Source organism: Papaver somniferum, chromosome 2, assembly GCF_003573695.1.
Source record: "Papaver somniferum cultivar HN1 chromosome 2, ASM357369v1, whole genome shotgun sequence".
NCBI lineage: Eukaryota > Viridiplantae > Streptophyta > Magnoliopsida > Ranunculales > Papaveraceae > Papaver > Papaver somniferum.
In genome coordinates, this window is record NC_039359.1 from 1507616 (window position 1) to 1529720 (window position 22105).

At 40.4% G+C, this 22105-nt stretch overlaps 1 protein-coding gene across 1 annotated transcript; it reads right to left on the bottom strand.

Annotated features, from left to right (window-relative positions):
• Positions 1-4326: 4326 nt before the first annotated feature.
• On the bottom strand, positions 4327-5630 carry LOC113350589 (zinc finger MYM-type protein 1-like). Its single transcript, XM_026594733.1, has 3 exons — positions 5225-5630; positions 4874-5104; positions 4327-4670 (listed from the first exon to the last, which is right to left on the bottom strand). The coding sequence occupies exons 1-3, from the start codon at positions 5628-5630 to the stop codon at positions 4327-4329; spliced, it is 981 nt and encodes a 326-aa protein (XP_026450518.1).
• Positions 5631-22105: the final 16475 nt, after the last annotated feature.

The window sequence follows — 22105 nt, forward strand, 5'->3', positions numbered from 1 at the left end:
ACTCTTATCATGTCTAGGGATGTGTTGAAATGATCCATAATAATCTGGTCGGTTAAACGGGAAAACTCTTCCTCTAAAGGGACCCAAGAAAATTACTAAAGGAACCCAAGAAAATGTACTACAGGCGCCCCAGGACAGCTTCTAAAGGGACTCCTACTCTGGATATGAATCACCTTCATCTTCACGGTTTCAGAACAGAATTGGCGGGAAAAAAATTACAGACGACTGGGAGATTTTAGTGTTTGATTTTTGAACAAGTTTGGGGGGATTCAATCGCCAAATTTGGTTGGGCTGGACTTGAATAGAATAAACAAGGTTGGTATATGCGTTTAATTGAGTTAGATTGGGTTGGATAATCGTATTTGAAGAAAATAGGGGACTGTACTCACTGTAGGAGTTATTCAGGATTTCAAGAGTTATAGATGGTTTTGCACGTGTTTAGAAGAATTAACAACCATTTGGAGCGTGCAGATGATAAATAAGGAAATTTGGCTACTACAGAATGCGTGAAGGAGATAAAAATGAGAATTATTCCCGTAACTTGGAAGAAGAGAAAGAAGTAGTTACAAAATTACTTTGGAGTTATGATATAGTATTTTCTATGATGATGAGTATATAAAAGGTGTTGGAGGAGAATAAAAGGGCTACATAGAGTTTTGGGAGGATACAGAGTGAGAAATCAAGAGTTGCAGAGATATTTTTCTGCTCCCGCAAACTGAAGAACACGAAGAACATTAGTTGCTGAACATAACGTTACCTAAACCTTCAAAAACGACATTCACTTTTGTGACAGTTCAATTTGTAACAGTAGCCTTGCAACGTCTAATTTAAATTTGCATCAGTAGCTTTGTAACAGATATTCTGTAACGCCTACAAAGCGTTATGAATTTCCGGTTTTAATCATTTTCTATCCTTTTCATCTCTGTAAACAATTTTTGGGCCATGAATAAATATTTTGAGAGGTTGTTTACCATGATGAGTTAATTATCACATAACCAAGGCAATGGAGGAAGCTATTTACGCATCAATAATGTGTAACTATTTTTAACTATTTTATTTTCTCAATTTATTTCATTTAATTCACTTAATCACTCTTTTTGCAGAGTTTTTAAATTGTTTCCATAATTTTCCTAATTACTTGTGATTCAATTTAATAGGTTATACTTTGTTAAATAAATTGATAATCTATGCACAGTGAGTACAATTAATATTTGAGAATATGCCTAATTATTAGTGAATTTAGAAACAAAAGGACTTAAAAGACGGCACTACAACATCTTAGGTAATTTGTAACAAAGATATTTGTAATGCTTATCTTTTAAATCACATAATATGTGGGCCACAAGTATTATAACAGCCGTCAAGTGTAATATAATTTTTAAAGTGTCATAGTATTTATGAGTTTCTTTTTTTATTTATTATGTGACACTTTTTATCAGTAAAGTATTATGTTTAGTCGGAGGAACTAGTGAACTTAGAAAAGTTCAACTAGCAGCTGAGTGCAACATGCCTTATCAACATTTTCTGATAAGTATTTAGGTGTTGTGTTAATACCTGGAAGTATCAAATCAGCTCATGTATGGGTGTGTGTGGAGCAAATTCAAGAAAATCTTGCTGGATGGAAGGGTAAGCTTCTTTTATTTCAAGAAAGGTTAATTCTAGTGAAACATGTCCTCTGCAATATACCTATATACAACATGTCTGTCTATAAATGTCCCAAGAAAGTTATTAAAGTTGTTGAAAGAGTTATAAGAAACTTCTTATGGACTGGAGATCCTTCAACAAAAAATGCATTACTCTGAAATGGGACTATGTGTGTGCTCCAATGGATGAAGGTGGATTAGGGCTGAGAAGATTAGAAATAATAAATAAAGCTTTACTTATGAAGCTCATCTGGAAAATTCAGAATGGAACAGATGAATGGGAAAAATACTTCCAAGAGAAATTTATGACAAAAAATGGAGAGTGGATCAAGCACTATAAAAAGTCCTCAATTTTACCAGGTTTAAAATGGGTCACAGAAGATATATAAGAGCACTCAAGATGGATTTTTGGTGATGGATCCAAAATCTCAGTTTGGAATGATGCATGGGTAAAAGAAAGAGGTTTGACAGATTTATTTCCAATGAATGATTTCATGCTCAACTTCCCTGAAATGAAGGTATCTGATCTACTTCTAGATGGAGAATGGGTAATTCCAACTGAAATGTTGGGAATGTTACATCAAAATGAACTCCCTGTGGTGAGCACAACAGAAGATATGAAAATATGGTGTGGGACTATTACTGGAGAATTCACAGTTGCATCAGCTGTTGAATGTATAAGAAGAAAATTTCCAAAACTGTCTTGGACAAAACAGGTATGGTCTTCATCTGTTCATCCTAGTATTTCAAGTAATGTGTGGAAACTTTTTAGAGGGATTGCACCTACAGATGAGAAAATGAAGTCCAGAAAATTCATTTTAGCTTCAAGATGCATTTTCTGCAAAAATTCTGAAGAAAACATCCATCATATTTTATGGGACTGTGACTTCAGTCAAATCATTTGGAAATGGCTGGGTGGAATATTTTGTTTCTTAAATCCAAATTTTTTTAAAGAGATGTTATCAAGAGCAAAGCACAGAAGTCCTGCAATTAAAGATCTGTGGAAGGTAGCATCTTTCATAACAATGAAAGAAATTTGGTTTCAAAGAAACAAATGTGTATTTGAAGAATATAAAGTTCATATAAAACTTATCCAAGATATAATTGTGAAGCTTACTTCAGAAAGTGAAATCATAAATGAAAGCATATATGTAGAACACAGCTTATGATCTGAAGGTATTAAAATTCTTTGGGATGAAGTGCAGACAAACTAGAACAATCAAAATTCAAGAAATCTTCTTCAAGCTACCTCAAATGGGACAAATTATGCTATGCTGTGATGGTGCTGCTCAAGGAAATTCAGGTGTTGCTGGATATGGTTTTATTACCAGAAATAGTGAGGGAGAACGTATAGTTGGTATTGAAGGACGTTTGAGGGTAGCCACAAATTATTATGCTGAGGTCCTTGCTATTCTATGTGCTGGTGAATGGGCTATTCACAGAGGTTACACTCATCTGATTTTTACATCAGATTCAAAGTCAGTGATTGATGCTTTCAAAATACAAAAGATACCTTGGTTTGCCATAAACAGATGGAGAAAAATATGTGAAAGTGTAGCAGAATGGAAGCTCTGTCACAGTTACAGGGAAATTAATTTTTCAGCTGGCACTCTTACTAAGAGAGGCTCAAGATTGAGGAAGGGTCAACAGAATACATACAATTCCAGGCCTGCCTTTCTATCTCAAATAGAAAATGAGAATCAAGCTTACTACATGATTAGTTAAAAAATCTGTAATAAGCCTAGTCTTTTCTTTTTTCTAGTTCTTATTTTTGTTTTCTGTTGTTATCTCTCTTTTATAACCTTTTGACAATATTTTGGTTATTAATAAAAATTATTATTGAGCATAAAAAGAAAAAAAGTTTATATTACATATCCAGAATAACTAATTCCGCCCGTATATCATCTACGCGAAAATTAAACCCCGACACTCTAACTCTTTATGCTTTATTTTCTCACGTATTTTCATAAATCACACTTTGAAGATATTTTTCTTTTAAAATCCGGAGATTTTAAAAATAAATATCCAGGCCGTTCTTGCATTTTATGTGGCCTAAATCAAAAAAACAATTTGTGGCCTCATGTTAATGAAAGTAAACTATACAAAACAAAAATTACATTAATATTGCTAACTGGAATAACACGAGAATTACATATGACATTCTCACAACAAAAGAATGGATATGACATGAATCAAGTTATGTAACAAATTTAGCATCCAAACTCAATCCAGACAGAGGTAATATGATAGACATCACAATTATAACTTGTGAGGAAAAGGAAGAACATATTTAAGACAAATCCATTTACCAAACAAAATCAACAGTACTTTTCATTATTTTTTGCCTGCGATCATCATACAATTTCTCTCATAAAGATTTAAAGTTGTTGCACATACCTATTTTCGCTAATTAATGATCACAATGTTCCTAAGGTCAGGATGATTCAACAAATGGATTAACACTTCCACAAACTCGATCTTTCCAGGAGCAACTCAATTATACTTGGCCAAAAGTCGACTCTCTTTATACATTCTTAGCAGCAAACTCATTAATAATATATGTAAAATCTAAGTTTTCAGTGATTGCTTGTTCAGTAGACAACATAGATAACCCATTTAATCTTTCCTGTGACATAATGGATCGTAGGTAATTTTGATCAACTTTAACTTAGAAAACGCTCTTTTATGCAGATGCAACGGTAACCGGTATAGTTAACAAGATCCCGAAAGCCACCCACGCATTTGGATAAGAAGAAGGGCCATCTATAGTCTTCAGAAAATTCAGCACATCTTTGGGTTTTTTCTTAGAAGTTGGAACGATACATGTCAGCATTTTCAATTCCAAAAATAAATCCATTCCATCTATATCTTTTGAAGAGACATGCTGCAGATAACCTTCAAGCTTCATACATGATTCTTTTAAGCTTTCATCATCAACAGAGTGTATCTTATTCACATTAAATAAGAATCCAAAGTTCTCATCGTACATTTCAAATTTTTTAAACCTAGTACTTATTAAAGATATAGCTAGTTTCAATATGTATAAGAAATAGTTAACTCTAAAAGATTCTTTAGGTGGTAGACGTACCTCGTTACTCGCACTTTCGCCAAATGGATACTTTTTATAAATGAAACGCTCCTATTAGAAAACTGGTTGAATGCGCATTTTAACAGCAATAAGTTCAGTTTGAGCAATCCCTTGTTGAAATCCATCTTAGTTTGAGTAATACCTTGTTGAAATCCATCTTCTCGATATGTATCAAGATAGGAAGTGAGTCCCTTTAACTGTTGAATATCACTATTAATATCAATATCTTCTGTTTGCAGCATTTTACTAACCTTATTCACGGCCGATAAGATATTATGCCAAATAACCATACTAAGCAAGAATTCAAAATTTTCCATATCTTGTTTAATTATGTTCCCATCAGTATGCCTCACCTTTTGATCTTCACAATACTCTGTCAAATAAACCAAAGCATTTCGTATTTCTGGGGATTGACACCGTACTGCTTTAACACTTTGTACTCGACTCTCCCATCATGTGTCTGCCAATTTTTTCAGCGTGATTTTTTTTTAACCTTTAACATGATCTTGGTAAATCTTCCACCGGTTTGGTGAAGCCGAAAACATCACATAAATATTTTGAATTGCAGCAAAAAAAGTACCACCTATCGAACTTGACTTCACCATATCACTAATAGTAAGGTTGAGACTATGACAATCACATGGAGAATAAAATGCTCTAGGATTTATTTGAATCATCTTATTTTGTACGCTTTTACGTATTCCTTTCATATTAGAACCGTTGTCATATCCCTGGCCCTTTATGTTGTCAATATCAAGCTGAAGACTACTCAAAGTATCCTTAAGCACTTCAAAAAGACCTTGACCAGTTGTGTTGTCCACCTTTAAGAATCCCATAAAAAATTCTTCCACTTTTACCGGAGTTGCAGAAGTATCCACACACCTAATAATAAGAGTCATTTGCTCTTCATGACTTACATCATGTGTACAATCTAGGATAACTAATTAGTATTTTGCTTCTCGTATCTTCTTGATGATAATGGTTTTGTCTCAGCGACTAACATCAATATCAACTCATTCTGAATCTTGTCACTAAGGTAATGATAACGGATGTCTTTATTTTGTATACGATGAAGGTTCATTTTCATCACTTCATCAAACTCTGCTTCCCATATAATAAATCCCAAAAAATTCCCACTGCTTTCTTGACCAATCTTTTCATTATCTCCACGGAATGCTAAATTTCTTTTGGCTAGTTGTCTTACAAGGCTAACTATTTGTTGTAATACTTTTTTCCAATGCTCCACTTCTTTGTTAATTTTTGCTCTTGAATATTTTTATCAATTGTCTGAGCTGTTTTCAACCTTGTTGCTAATTCAGACCAACTATTCATATAAGTCAAGTGATCGGTTAGCGATTCATGTCGCTGGATATTCCCACTTAAGTTTCCCCAATCTTGAACACTGTCACTAGCTAACTGATTTGTTTCTCCATGAATATTGAACAACTTGCAACAAAAACAATAAACTTTATATTTGGTCATTGAGTACACTAGCCAACTTCTATCGTAATTCTCATTGTTGACCGTAGTTCGAGTATAATAGGTGTCAGCGAAACGCTTCTTGTTTTTACACAAAATTGGTTAAAAAGACCAAAATCAACAATTTCTGGGTGAAAAGGACACTTAGATTTTGATACTGTTTAAATGGCCAAAAATGTAAAAATAGCCGGGATGTAAACAGTTTCATCCTACCCATTTTCAAATACTTTTTCTTATTTTTAATTTACATTAGGATGCATCCAGTTTCATCCTTGCTATTTTTTAATTTAAAGTCAGGATGAATCCAGTTTCATCCTTTCTATTTTTTTGGTGTCCATTTCACCCATACTAATTTTTACTCGTCCATTTGAACCATGTTTTAAAAATATTTGGACAAATGATCCATTTTCCGTTGTTTTTACCCCTTGGATAATCATGATTTAAAATTCTCACAGGACTCCTTTGCACCAACTTATCTCTCAAAGGTTGATCAATAACATTCTAATTTCCAGGATCAAAAACATCCAAGGGTTGATGCTCATTATTAACTTCACCATTTTCGATTATATTTGGAACACTGTCAGCAAAATCATCATCAGCTCTTGTGGAACCGTTACCATATGTAGTCATGTCATGGTTGTCATCATCGTTGTTGTTGATAATGGAATTCTTATTTTCAGCGGCATTCTCAATATTTGTTGTCGGAGGGGTTTTGAAATACTTGACTATATCTCCTGATTGAGACTTCTCTAAATCATCGAGTCTTCGTTTTTCCTTTCAGCTTTTTGTTACCGGGTTCATGCTTCCTAGTTGGGACTGGAGGCATAATATAATTTCTTTCAGCTGTAGAGAAAAAAAGTAAAGAAGAATTAAGAATCACACAAGATGTCACTAACAATAATCACCCTGAACCCACAAGATATAGAGGACTAAAATAGGCATTCTAATCTCGTAGGCTTATTGTGAACACATAAATCACGAAGCCATCCACGTGTTCACAAACAATATTCGCATACATTCTAATTCTAAAATTGTACGTCGTATGTGTAAAGGGGATGATTATATCGATTCATCGACTCAAAGCCTTCAAGCTTGTCATTGTCTAGTCGAATATTATCATAAATAATGTTCTTATAAAGGAATAAACAGAGAATCAAGTATAAATGTAAAGCACATGAAGTTCAACGCTGAATGTAAAATGCTGAAATGTAAATAAGACAAAGATTTACGTGGTTCGGCACTAAGGCCTACATCCACGGGGCTGGTGTTTCACTATGTATTGAATGATTACAAAGATAGTCGAATGACTTTAGAGTATACATAGGTCTGCGGAAGTAGGGGGATTACTTACTCTTCATATTTCTCTCTCCTATATTCTCCTATAATTGCTCTGGATTGGTCGACCCCTTCTCTCTTAGTGGAGAGGGGTATTTATAGGGTTGGAACGTGGGTCCCACTACTGAGGTGCCGTTGTAATCTTATCTTCTTGTGCTTTGTTCCCATTACGCAGAGGTCTTCGGCGTATGTTGCGGCCTAAGCTTGAATACGAAGGGTTATCCTCGCCTCTTCCGCGAGCTGATTGACACGTGTATATCTCTTTGGGATTTAATGCGGGTAGATGGATGTCTGCTCGTGTCAGACAAGTATCTCTTTGTCTGGTCACATCTGTGTCAGTCAAACTTCCTCTCAGCCGTTGATCTGGGATCTTCCTCGGGATTGAGTGTATTAACACCCAAGGGGTATTATCTGGTGCTCCTCTAAGCCATCATACCTCTGTGATCTTCTTTCCCTGACCGTCAGATCTGCTGACCGGTGGCATCTTCTGATGAGATGCTTGTTATCATGTTTTGATATCTTGTTTTGCATGCCTTCCACGTGTCTCTTTCTGTACACGTGGTGGATGATGAAAGGTGTACATAAAATTTGCCCTCTTCTTCTGACTTGGGCGCATTTTGCAATTTAGAAGAAGAAAGGTCGTCCTACACGTTTTATCTCTCCTGAAATATCTTCCCCTATAAATACGGGCACGTTTCCCACTTTGCATTAACTTTCCCCATAACTGCTCCTTGGTACGAGGGACAGTTATTGTCTTCTCTGGCTTTATAAATAGGAAAGAGAATGTGAAAAAAAAACTTTTCAGTGTTCATCCTCTTCTTGTTCTTTAGTCATTTATTATCGTCATTCTTGTGAGGAAGATAACAGCATTCAATTTTCTGTCTCTTTCGCTCTCGACTGTTGTTGCCCCTGTATCGCAGACAACTAGCTTTTGATATCTCCGATCCTCCTTTCTTCGACTGTGGTTGGTGCTTGTCGTCCTCTTCTATACAGGTATGGGGTTTTTCATTAGCTGCTCATTATTGATTTATCTATGTATCTACCCGTTTGTTTCCTGCTGCTGTATTCTTGGCTTTGTGATGAAGAATACACATGTCGAAGCATATATGCTTGCCCCTGTTCTTTATTACAAAGTCTGTGAGTCTGTATCTAAGTATTATCCCTGGAGTTTGATGGAGTATTTCTGGTTATTTTTAGTTCTTAGGGTTTTTAATGTTTATCCGGATGAACCATCAATTATGGGTTTTTTGATCTTTAGTGATATCCTCGTATTCTTCTCTAAACTATTTTTGTGTTTCCTTGTAGATATGTCTGATCGTCCGCGGGCTCCTTACCAAACCCCGCTGTCTAGTCCGCCAAGATCCCCTCCGCGTCGAGATTCCGACAGATCTCCACTTGGGGAAGGTCCTTACAAGTCTTCGCAATCGGATCCTCGGGGTCATAGGGTTTCATCTTCCTCTGGTGCGAAGGTTGTGCCTACTAAGAAAGGGGATGTGCCGAAGGGTCTTTCTGGGTCTAGGTATGCTGTTAACCGTGCCCCTTCTCGTCCTCGTGAAGATTCTAGGAGTACGCAGGCTCCCCCTCGTGATGACTCTAGGAGCACGCGGTCTCCTCCTCCTCGTAATGAAACATTGGATGTTCCGCCCCTTCGTTCTATGGCTCCTCCTTCAGTGCCTCCGCAGAAATCTTTGCCTCCTCCTCCCACGGTTTCTTTCAAAGGGAAGTACTCCAAGGGTACTATGTCGAGAGCTGATCCGTATAAAAATCTTCCTTCTAAAAGGAAAGCTTCGGAATTGAGTCCTACTTCTGATTCCAGAGACGAAGAAGAAACTTTCCCCGTGATACACATCATTTCAGTTGGTAAGAAGAAGGTCACTTTCAAGCATATTGATCTTGAGATGTTCAAGGAAAAATATGAGCTTCAAGCTTTTGAGGTTCGCTTCTATGCCCCTGACGATGATATCACTTACGAGATCCTTGTTAAGTATCAGTTTGACGAGTTTCATCTATTGACTACGGTTGGAGCCTTCGAGGCGGGTCTCATGTTGCCCCTATATAAGTCGGGTGACTCCTTTTATTATGACGTGTTGGCTAGTCGCGAAGGATATTCCACAAACACTCATAATCGTTCCGTGTCACAACTATCTGGGAATTATCTTCGTTCTCTGAAGGAATGTTACCTGCGAAGCAAGGGAGAGACTATGATGACCTGCTATGTTCCAAATCCTGCTGAGAGAGAGTGATACACTCCTCAGAATTTTAACAGGTCCTTTGGGGATTATGTCAACAGTAGAAACCGTAAGCCGTGGAGTGTTAGTCTTCGTAATATTTCTGCTCCTCGTGGTGAAATTCGTCTTTTGAGTGAGGTGAGTGATGCCAAGCTGAAGTATGTTCCTGGTACTGAGGGATCTGCTAAACGGAAACTCTTTCCTGCTCGTGAAAGGATTAAGCGTGACCATGATTATGAATGACATGCTACTATTATTGAGGTAGTTGGTCCTTGGGCTTATGGTTGGATTCCTGGTCCGCGCGGTTGGCGTCCTTCTGAAAACAGCAAGCCTCGTGAAACTCCTCCTGCTCGTTATGGAGATTTCTGTCCTTGGCATCCGAATTTCGCGGGCATGAATTTTCCTTACGCTCTTGATGTCGTTGATGGAGATGAGGAGGAGGGTTCTGGTGCTACCCATCCACCAAAGAGTGCTGCTGCTTCCAAGGTATAGTTTCTTCTTATATTCTCTATTTTATTTGCCCCTTTTTCCTTGCTTGAAATAATTTTCATTTTTGAAGTGAGGGAAAAAATGAGCCTTTATGGGGATGTGTACTGGTTTGTAGGTGTCGAAGAAGAAGAAACTTAGACCCAAACAATCTTCTACTGTGGTTACCGGTGAGGCTGAGGTTTATGAGGAGGTTACGAGTCCTGTAAACGAAGGGTATGCTGAGGATGAAGAAATGTCCGATGGAGAAGAGCGTACCGATACTTCTCACCCTGATGACGAAGGTGGTAATGGTGAAGAAGAAGTTGCCGCGGGTGGTGATGGTGAAGAAGAAATTGTCGCGGGTGTTGATGGTGAGTCTGAGGGTAATATTACCGTTGGTGGTACTGGCGGGGGTGGATCTGCCCCTGTTGGCGATAATATTGTTGGTGTGGGTACTCTGCCCGTTATTTCCCCTGAATTTTCTTTTGGTAGGATATATTCCGCGGGGGAATCCTTTGATGTGAATGCTTCCATGGGTCTTGCCGAAGACTTCTCATTGCTTTCCCAAAATGATGATTGGGATGTGCTTGGGGATATCGGTAAAGAAGATTCCACCGGTCAGCAGGCTGAAAACGCCGGTGGTCATACTGAGGCTGGTGATGTCGAGACTTGCGCGAGTGAGGGGAGAACATCCAAAGGGAAGTCTGCGGTTGAATCTCCTTCAGAGGATTTCCCTTACTCGCTAATGCCTGAAGGCGAAGATGCCATTTTGGCTTGGCTTAAGAAGAAAAATCTGATGTTCGTCCCCAACCCTGCCCCAGTGGTCCCTGGTGAGAAGAATTATGACGCTTATACTCGTCAGATGATGCAAGTGTCTTCTGAAGTCTGCGTTGCTGAGATGTGGGAGAAGAATCTGAGAGCTTCAGAAGCTAACCTAGTGGTTGACCCTCTCTTCTCTGTTGCTGATATGATGGCCATAGCTGATGGGTACCAATACGGTTTTCCCCAGCAGCGTGTCTTAGAGGTAAATCCTTGTACTGATTCCCTCATGATATACGAACATTGTATTCTTCGCGATATCCGATCCCTTGGGTATAATAATGTTTGTCGTTTGTGACATAGATGATGAGGAGCGAACATTGTAACTATGTTCTATACCAATTCTTTAAAGCAAAGTCTTTAAAGTTGGAGGCTAAGCTTCGTCATAGAGAAGAAGAACTATCAGCGGCCGAGATGGAAATAAGTGAACTGAAGGGTCGCCTGAAGTAAAAAGAGCGGCTGGGTAATGCCGAGGAGAGTCTCCATTCGGAACTTGCTATAGTCCGCAACGAATTGGAGCAAGCTCGCATAAATGTATCGTCCCTCACAGGTTCATGTTTTTTATTGGTCTTTTACTCCTCGTGATTCCCTATTTGTACTTTGGTGTTCTGTCTCAGTCTCCCCACCCTATCTTCAGTGGGTGGAGTCCCCGAGCTCATATGGCTTCGGAAAGAAAGGGAACGACAGAAATCCCGCATTGCATAGTTGGTGGGTAAATTGAAAAGAGAAGCCGTAAAGTGGAATGCTCGTGCTGATGAGCACAACGCCTTAGCAGCTGAGTGGCGTGAAAAGAGAACACTGATGTTTGATATGCAAAATAAGTACAATCATGACCGTCGTCTGTTTAATAATACGCTTCTATGGACGCGTGACAACCTGCATGATGCTCGAGGACATGCTTCGGACTTAGAGGCTAGAGTGCGCTTTTTGGAAGGAGAGTTACAACAGGCTCGTTCTTTCTTAATCCCTGGGGTTAGGGATAGCATGCTGCATCTTTCCGAGGAAAGAGATAATGCTAGGGCTGAGGTTGGTGCTCTTAGTAAAGCCCTAGCAGCGTCTCGAGATGATGTTGCTCGCCAAGTGGAATCTGAAAGAGATCTTGAAGTGAATGTGTATCGACTCCATAAAAGGATGGGGGAGATGAATGACGAAGTCAACCATCTTCGTCACTTGGATTCAATGAAGCAGGTAGACTTAGACGCGAGTCAATTTGCTCTTACGAACCTCCAAACGGATTATAAGAAACTATCCGATGAATATGACTTTCTTGATGAGGCTCGGGACGCAGTTGTTAATGAGTATGAAGAGGCTTCGGCTAATGTCGAAGGTATAACCTCGTTTTATCGAGTGTGATTCTGTTATTTCTTCGTTTTAACCCCTTGGTATTTCTTGTTTTCAGCACTCGAGGGACAGCTTCACGCAGCAAATGATGAGCTTAAAAAAACTCAATCTGCCCTAGTGCAGCAGGAAGGACAAGCCAACTATTTCAAAGGGTTGTCCGCGTCTCATGAGGAAGCAGCGGAGATTGCCTCCAAAGAGGCGGAACGCCTATCTGCATTGCTGTCTCAGGCCAACCAGCGGACCACTGTTATCACTTATAAATCTCGATGTCAGTTGGCTGAAGAGACCAACAAAGTCCTAGATAAGATTGAACTTGATCTTAAAGTCGAACATGGTCTTGTCAAGAATTATCCGCGTCGTCCCCTTCCTGCGCCCTTGCCTAGTTCTTCTGGGCCTTCTTCAGGTGGTAGCGTACCTTCATCTCGCAGAGACAACCCTGTTGATGGAGCTGTATCATCCGAGTAGATTTCTTTTATTATTCATAGAAAGTTGATCCTTGTTGATTATATAATTTCAGATCATTTTTTGATGTGTTTCCTGCTTTATCTTATTTGTTGAACTTGTAATCAACTCTTTATGAAATGGATCATCCTTTTGGCATACCTGCGTTATCAATTCATTTTTATTTTAAGTATTGTGAAGTGTTAAACTAGAAATAACTTGCTTTGTAAAAAGTTGAGAGCGTTTGGGTGCGACACCGAAGGTAAATACCTCCGTGATCGTCTTGAGACCTGTCACCCCGCTGGCGAATCCTGGGCCAGAGGATTCCCAAACGGTGGGGGCCGAGGCAGCCTTCTAGGATATGGGATGCTTATTTGAAATATTTACATGCACCCATTCCGTCGACCCGCTGCCTTAAAATTGGTTGGGTATCTCTTTCTGCTGGGTGCCTTTCCCCTGGTCTTACACTCATAGACACTGATAGGGGAGCCCTGAGAGATTGTAGATTAACTACTTTCCCCAATATTTTTAATTTATTATGTAATGTACATGCGTTCACCCAGCGGGCCTTTTGACCATTTCGTTTTCTTGAAGATTTCCCAAAAAGTTTGTTTGATTGATAGGTTGAGGCCTGCTACTCCTCGTACAGAGATAGAAACATGTAAAGCGGTTACGCTGCCTTCTTCTTCTGGCATTCTTCACGCAGATGCAAAGCTGCGCTGCTCCTATGGGTAGTAAGGTTTGAGCCATTTAGCATTCCAAGGGTGCCGGAGGACCTCGCCTTTCAGATTGCGAAGATAGTAGGAACCGTTTCCTGCAATGTCGTGTATTATAAAAGGTCCTCCCCATGTAGGTGCTAACTTTCCCCATTTCTTCTCTCGTTGATACTGCGGGATTGTTCTTAGCACATACTGTCCTTCTACAAAACTTCGAAGATTAACCTTTTTGTTGTCCTCTCTCGCTAATCTCCGTTGATAATTTTCCATCTTTTGCAATGTTGCTTCCCTCCTTTCTTCCAGGTCGTCCAGTCTCTCTAACATCATATCTGTTGTGAGATTTTTCTCCCATGCTTCGGTCTTTGTGGTTGGCATGAGGATCTCTGTTGGGATGACTGCTTCAGCTCCATAAGTGAGGAGAAATGGGGACTCCCCAGTGGCAGATCTTCGTGTTGTCATGTATGCCCATAATACATTGTGTAGATGTTCACACCATCGCCCCTTGTGTTCATCTAATTTCTTTTTGAGGATAAGGGCGAGGGTCTTGTTAGTAGCTTCCGCTTGTCCGTTGCTTTGAGGGTTATGGGGGTGGACTTGTTTTTCCTTATTTTGAAAGTTTCGAAGAGCATGTCTATGTTTTTCCCCTGTAATTGTTTACCATTATCGGACACGATTTCCGCTGGTATGCCGAACCTGCAAATAATGATTTGGAATATGAAAGTAAACACGTCCACGTCTCTGATCCTGGCTAAGTCTTTGGCTTCCACCCATTTACTGAAGTGGTCCGTGGCTACTATCAAAAATCGTCTTTTCCCTGATCCTTCGATGAAAGGCCCAACGATATCTATGCCCCATTTTGCAAATGGCCACGGACTACCCACGGAATTCAACGTTGTTGCTGGTGCGTGTATCTTTTTGGCGAAACGCTGACATTCTTCACATCGTCGGGACATTATTGCAGCATCTTGTATCATTGTAGTCCAGTAATATCCTTGCATTTTTTCTTTGTCGGCTAGTGATCTCATGCCGCTATGATTCCCTGCGTCACCATAATGGATGTCGTTTATAATTCGATGCCCTCTTTCCTGGATAAGCAACGTAGTAACGGTCCGAGGAAAGATTTCTTGTACAGGACCCCATCCCGAAGATCATATCTTCCTACTTTGGATAGTATTTTCCTGGTTTATTTATGATCCGCGGGTAAGGTTCCATCCTTGAGAAACGCATGGATCATCATTCTCCAATCATCTTCTTTGTTGAAATCTTCGTCTTGATTTGCTCTTGACAGGATATCTTCTTCGTCAAAATCGTTATGGATGTCTTCTCCCACATGATCTTCGATATTTTCTTCCACTGTATCTTGATTTGTATCAAAAGAAAATTGTGATGCAATCGAAGGCTCGTATACCTTTGTTATTTTGATAGCTTCGATACTCTTGTACTTCAGCATGGATGATATATATGCTAGGGCATCCGCGTGCCTGAGATCCCTTCTGCATAAGTGTCGGAACTTGATGTTCGGAATTTGTGATGCCAATGTTTGGACCAAGGCCATGTAAGCTGAGAGGGTGTCGTCGTACACATTGTATTCGATCCCTATTTGTCGTATGACAAGCTGCGAATCACTTGTCAGTCTTACATCAGTTACCCCCATCTCTATTATCAAGCGGAGGGCATGTTCGACTGCCTTGTATTGGACGATGTTGTTAGTATGCTCTTTGAATTTTAACCTGAGTGCCTGTACGATCCTTTTTCTAGTTGGGGTGGTGATGACAATGCCTATTCCTGCCCCTTCCTTATTTTTGGAACCATCAACGAAGACTTCCCATTGTCTTTGACTCGCGGGTTCGGGGACATCAACTGGATCCTTGCTTTCCTCGTCGGCTTTTGGTATTCCCCTAATCTCTTCATCGTTGTCCAGGGGGAGGTCTGCTAAGAAATCCGCCAATACTTGGGATTTTTGGGAATGTTGAATTGTTCCAGGTGGGTGTTCCACTTGGCTATTCTACCTACTTTTCCCGCGCTTTTGAGGACTGCTTCCAGTGGTTGTTTGCATGGGACGCGGATGAAGTGAGTTAGGAAATATGTTCTCAGCTTTTGAGTAGCCCATACTAATGCCAAGATGAGTTGTTCGATCTTCGTGTAATTCCTTTCCACAGAATTGAGGGTCTTGCTGACATAATAGATAGGTTGTTCTATCTTCGTATTGGTTTTGACCAACACTGCGCTAACTGCGTTTTATGTTCTGCTATGTACAATGCCAAAACCTCATCAGGATCAGGCTTCTACAGGATTGGAATTGAAGCCAGGTATTCCTTGATTCTTTGGAAGGCTTCTTCGCATTCTGCGGTCCATTCAAACTTACTCCCTTTCTTGAGAATATTGAAAAAATGTTTGCATTTGTCCGAGGATCAGGCAATAAATCTGCCCAAGGCTGCTAAGGACCCATTGAGCTTTTGCACTTCTTTTAAATTCTTCGGAGATGGCATTTCCACTGTGGCCTGAATCTTCGCGGGGTCTACCTCAATACCCCTTTTTGTTACCAGATATCCGAGGAATTTCCCTGAGGTGACACCGAAGGTACATTTTTCTGTATTTACTTTCATGTGATGTTTCCTCATTGCTTCGAAAATATCTCTCAGGTCCTGGTGGTGATCTTTGCGCAGCCTACTTTTGACGAGCATGTCATCAACGTAGACTTCTAGGGTACTACCAATCCATGGCCTGAAGATAGCATCGACCATTCTCTGGTAAGTTTCCCCTGCGTTTCGAAGTCCAAAGGGCATTCTAGTGTAGCAATAAAGGCCATGCGGGGTGTAGAATGCTGTGTGTAGTTGATCTTCTTCTGCCAAAGCTACTTGGTTGTAACCAGAATATCTGTCCATGAATGACAGCTCTTCGTACCCTTCCACTGCTTCAACCAGTTGATCTATGCTCGGTAGGGGATAGCTTTATTTTGGACATGCCTTGTTGAGGTTAGTAAAGTCGATGCATATCCTAACCCCTCCATTTTTCTTAGGAACGAAGACCATGTTGGAGATCCATGTAGGGTATTTGACTTCCTTGATGAAGCCTGCTTCTAGTAGTTTCTGAAGTTCTTTTTCTACTGCCTTATGATACTCTGGTGCAACTTTTCTTATTTTCTGCCTGAAAGGTGGCGTGCCTGGTTTGATGCGCAGCTCGTGTTGGATTATTTTTGGATCAATCCCCGGCATGTCTCCTAACTTCCAGGCGAATACATCCGCGTATTCTTTAAGTAATTTGGTTAAGGAATCTTCTCTTTCTTCGTCCATTATGGTCCCTACTTTGATCATCTTCGGGTTTTCTTCCGTTCCTATGTTGATTTCTTTTACGGGCTCCACTGGTGTGAACACCGTCTTCAGGTCCCCAAGGACTGGGGCGTTCTTTGATTGCTATTTGTTATGTTTCTGTCCTTCGTTGGATGCTGAAGTACTTGCCTCTGTGTTAAGGACATTATCATCTTTTGTCAAGCCCTTCCCTGCGGTTTCCTTGAGGAACAAGTCTATGGCCTTTTCTTTCGCAGCTTCTTTATTTTTGATCCTTCGGGTTTTTCGCTGCTCTTCCTGTTCATTGTTGATACGATCCTGAGTGGCCTGGCACTCTTTTGCAGAGACCCGATATCCCTTGATTTCCATTACTCCCTCGGGTGTAGGGAACCTGAGATATTGGTAGTAAGTTGCTGCCACTCCCTTGAGTTTATCTACCCACTTTCGTCCAATAATGGCGTTATAGGGGGATGGGGCGTCTACCACGCTGAATCGTGTTTCTACTTTCATGGGCCCGGCGTTCACCTGCAACACGATGTCTTCCAATGGCTTTGTGGGCGCTCCGTTGAACCCGTAGATGGTGTAATAAGAGGTCATCAGCTGTTCATCATGGAGCTTCATCCGTTTGAAGGCGTCATAGAATAGAACGTTCACTGAGCTTCCCCGTCGATGAGGATCTTTTTGATGTTACATTCGGCCACTGGTAGTGTGAGGACCAAGGGATCGTTATGGTCTTCCATATCTTCTTCGATATCTTCAGTATCGAAGATGATAGGTGCGTCCATCCACTCTTCGTGCTCGTCCACCTCTACGCCATCAATCTTATATAATTCGCAGTGGTCTTCGAATTGCTTTTGTAGCCTCTTTCCTATCTGCGCTGTAAGTGAGGGCCCTGCGGCTTCGGAACACGAGATGGTGTTGATTGTGCGGTTTCCCTCTGGAAGTTGGACTTGCTTGGTTCGTTTGGATATGTCCTCGGTGACTTGCTTTCGTATGTATTGCTTGAGTTCGCCAGCATCAATCAATTTTTGGATCATTATTTTGAGGTTTTTGCATTTCTCGGTCTGGTGTCCATTGAATCAATGATACTCACAGTAATCTTTAGACTTCTCGGTCCTTGGGGGTTGTTTTCCCTTAGACCACGGCCACTCCAAATTTTCCCTTCCTTTGATCTCTCGCAAGATCCGAGCGTAGCTAGCATTGAGCTTCGTGTAAACCTGATCTTCGAATTTTTGATCGTCTTTTCGTCGTTCATCTCTTAGTTCGTTCATATATTCGTGCGGTCGTTCCACTAAGCTATTTCTTTTGGCCCCGCTGGTTTGTTCTGCGGAATTGGTATGGTGAGACCTCTGCGTTTGTGCCCTCGGGTTCTCACGCTGGATTTCTTCAAGACGAGCATACTTCTCAATAATTATTCGAAGATCTCCTTCTGTCTTAAGTACGCTTCCGTGGATCTCAACAAATAGTGGACTCATTCGGTCTAATCCCCACTTGTAGCAGTTGATGCTTACTACGGGATCCACACTCCCTATAGCTTGGCAGATCTTGTGCCATCTGTTGGTGTATTCCCTCGTGTTCTCCTTGTAACCAATTGCCAGAGAAATTTTTTTATCCATTCCGGTGTTGACATCTTTGTTGTACATGCAGGTTCTCAAGAATTTCTCTGCGAGTTGATCGTAGGAGTTGATGGAATCAGGTGGCAGGTTTTCAAACCAAGACAAAGCCGATCCCTTCAGACTTGATGGGAAATACCTACAGAGGACGGCGTCGTTTTGACTCCATCGGGCTAAGATACGATTATAATACCGGATATGTGCCGCGGGATCACTGGATCAGTCATATCATTCAAAAGTTCGGACAGGGCACTTTAACGGAATGGGGGTATTTGCCAGGCGATGAGTTAGGGGAGTGGAGTTAGATTCTTTCATCACCTCTTCAAGCCTTCCTCCGCCTTGTCTGGATTTTAACTTTCTGATCTCAGCCATCATCTTATCACGTAGCTCTTCCATTACGCGGTAATGTCCCACGTTCTCATGCTCAGTTGAGCGTTTCTTTCTTCGAACTTCACTGTCATAATAGTCTAAGTCTTCGGAGGCATATTCCGGATCGGATGCACTGCTTCCCCTAGCGGAGTTTGCTAGGATGATTCTTCGGTCCCGGTTAGGCTCTGGTGCCTTAGAATTTGCTTCGTCCAGTTGTTGGCTAGTCTTCGTGCTTTGGGCAATCCTATCTTTCAAGTCTTGGTTCTCTCTGGACAGAAGAGCTACGACATCTGCGTAAACCTGCTGGCTCTTTTTCAATTCTTCGAGCTCTACCATCAGTCGGTGGGACTGGTTTGATCCCTGATTGGGAGTTCCGGCTTGTACCCCTACGGCTATAGTTCCCCCTTCGTCTATTGTGTGTATTAAGGGTGGTAGAGGATCAGCTTCAATTGTTGGTATCTCCAAGTTTGGTCCCCTCGGTTGAGCTTCCACCCGCGGTACTAAAACCACTGGTATGGTTTGATTCTGAACGTTAGTTGACGGCATTCCGAAGACTGGTGGATGTGCGGGATGATGTGTCATAGATTTTTCCACCCCTTCTTTTTGTTGATGGATTTGGTTTGAAACCAAAGTCTTGTTAGCTTCTGTAGCCTGGAGGGCCGCAACAGTAGCGTTGTTCTTTGTGGATGCTGCTTTGAGAGCCGCGGCTGCAATGGAGTTAGTGTTCATAGGTGAGGTGATTTCCGCAGCATCCTGCCTCTGAGTAGCTGTTTTGGATTTGTCTCTTTTCTGCTTGCTTCGGGTCATGACCGGGGTAATCCTCGGTGTCTCCTTTGATGAGGCTTTGGTTTTTCCTGCCTCTAGTATCTTTTCCATTTTTAGTCCTTTTCTGCATATGGGAATAAATAAAGAGAACCAAAGATATCCACGAGGATCGGGTTAGTGCCATTCGTATCCGCAAAATTTGTGGAATAAAAGGAAATGAGCTGCCCAAGGGCCTTAATAAAAGAGAAACATAAAGACTCAATCGGTCTAGTTTTCGCAATACAAATCCTCTAATAAACAATCATGGACCTTGTTTTCAGACTACTTTTGAAAAGGAAAACTCTTGAAAAGGCAGATCCGTAGCAAGAACTCATGAATCTGGATTATTAAGTCTTAGTTTCAAAAGAAAAACGCCTCACGTGCAAATCTGTGATAGATAGCTGTGGATTTGTCTGCTTTGAAATGGTGTTTGTGAAAATGAAGACCATGAATCCAGAATAAAAAAGGTTCTGAAAGCACGCTGAACCCAGAATAGGGCACAACCATAATGCGCGTTTAAGGTGAAATCACAGGATAAGATAAATCTTTTACCGGGACAAAGTCCCTGTTTCTAGCGCCAGATTGTGAACACATAAATCACGAAGCCATCCACGTGTTCACAAACAATATTCGCATACATTCTAATTCTAAAATTGTACGTCGTATGTGTAAAGGGGATGATTATATCGATTCATCGACTCAAAGCCTTCGAGCTTGTCATAGTCTAGTCGAATATTATCATATATAATGTTCGTATAAAGGAATAAATAGAGAATCAAGTATAAATGTAAAGCACATGAAGTTCAACGCTGAATGTAAAGTGCTGAAATGTAAATAAGACAAATATTTACGTGGTTCGGCACTAAGGCCTACATCCACGGGGCTGGTGTTTCACTATGAATTGAATGATTACAAAGATAGTCGAATGACTTTAGAGTATACATAGGTCTGCGGAAGTAGGGGGATTACTTGCTCTTCCTATTTCTCTCTCCTATATTCTCCTATAATTGATCTGGATTGGTCGAACCCTTCTCTCTTAGTGGATAGGGGTATTTATAGGGTTGGAACGTGGGTTCCACTTTTGAGGTGCCGTTGTAATCTTATCTTTTTGTGCTTTGTGCCCATTACGCAGAGGTCTTCGGCGTATGCTGCGGCCTAAGCTTGAATACGAAGGGTTATCCTCGCCTCTTCCACGAGCTGATTGACACGTGTATATCTCTTTGGTATTTAATGCGGGTAGATGGATGTATGCTCGTGTCAGACAAGTGTCTCCTTGTCTGGTCACATCTGTGTCAGTCAAACTTCCTCTCAGCCGTTGATCTGGGATCTTCCTCGGGATTGGGTGTATTAACACCCAAGGGGTATTATTTGGTGCTCCTCTAAGCCATCATACCTCTGTGATCTTTTGTCCCTGACCGTCAGATCTGCTGATCGGTGGTATCTTCTGGTGAGATGTTTGTTATCATGTTTTGATATCTTGTTTTTCTTTCCTTCCACGTGTCTCTTTATGTACACGTGGTGGATGATGAAAGGTGTACATACACTTATAATTCCTTCTTTAGAGTGCAACGACATTCTTAAGAAATGATCATCCTTTATAAATTTTCTGTGGTCGTGAACCTACCAGTCAATACTTTAGATACAAGTGCTCAAATTAATTAAAAATCAAATAGGTGGGCTGTCAGTGAGATTGAGATTCCAAAGCTCAAGGATTTGTGCTAAGATATTGGTAACATGTTGAAATTCATAAGTTTGCGACTCGGCAAAAGAGACAACAACTACTGCCGAGTCCCAAATGCATTTTTATCTTTACTATGTGCATATTGACTGCACTCAAGATCCAAACACTACCATTAAAGAACCAAAAAGTAAAATTTGATGACTTTAATTTATGACTTACATTTTCTACTAATTCCAACTACACATTATTACAAAACACTCTAAAATAGAAAAATATAAAACCAAAAGCAAAAAATCTCTATAAATAGCCTACGGAAAGAAAGAAGTAGAAGTATAATGAGCCGATTCAATAACCACAAGCACACTGCACACATGACAATTGCTTTTAGTCTAAAAGTTACATCAATTGGCTATATATTGACAAAGTGATCAACATATTGTATCTATAATTGACAATATACACAAAACTATATCAATTAGCTAATTTTTCAGTTGTTTCTGCAGTTCAAAGTGTTATAAATAAATTCCATGTGGTTGGTTGGGCCAAAAAAGTATGGAATCCATGTACACCTCCCTACATATCAAATAATGTATATGGAAGTTACTAAGGAAAGCTTGTACTAGAAATGGTAAGATGAGATCCGGAAGGTTTGGTGTGTGTGTGGGGAATAAACCAACAAATAACGTCTACTTTAGTAAAAGATCTGATCTGGTACATTACAAACAATCTTCTCTTTTGCCATTTGGGGTGGGGGTGGGTGGGGAATAAACCAACAAAGGGTTTGAATTTCGTG

Bases quoted from the DNA above. Each gene is read 5' to 3' on its own strand.
- LOC113350589 (XM_026594733.1), bottom strand. From the start codon at position 5,630: ATGACTCTTATTATTAGGTGTGTGGATACTTCTGCAACTCCGGTAAAA. The intron at 5,105-5,224 runs GTTAAAAAAAAA...TTTATTTGACAG, and splicing joins TTACCAAGATCATGTTAAAG to AGTATTGTGAAGATCAAAAG. The intron at 4,671-4,873 runs GTATTACTCAAA...TATTGAAACTAG, and splicing joins AGAAGATGGATTTCAACAAG to CTATATCTTTAATAAGTACT.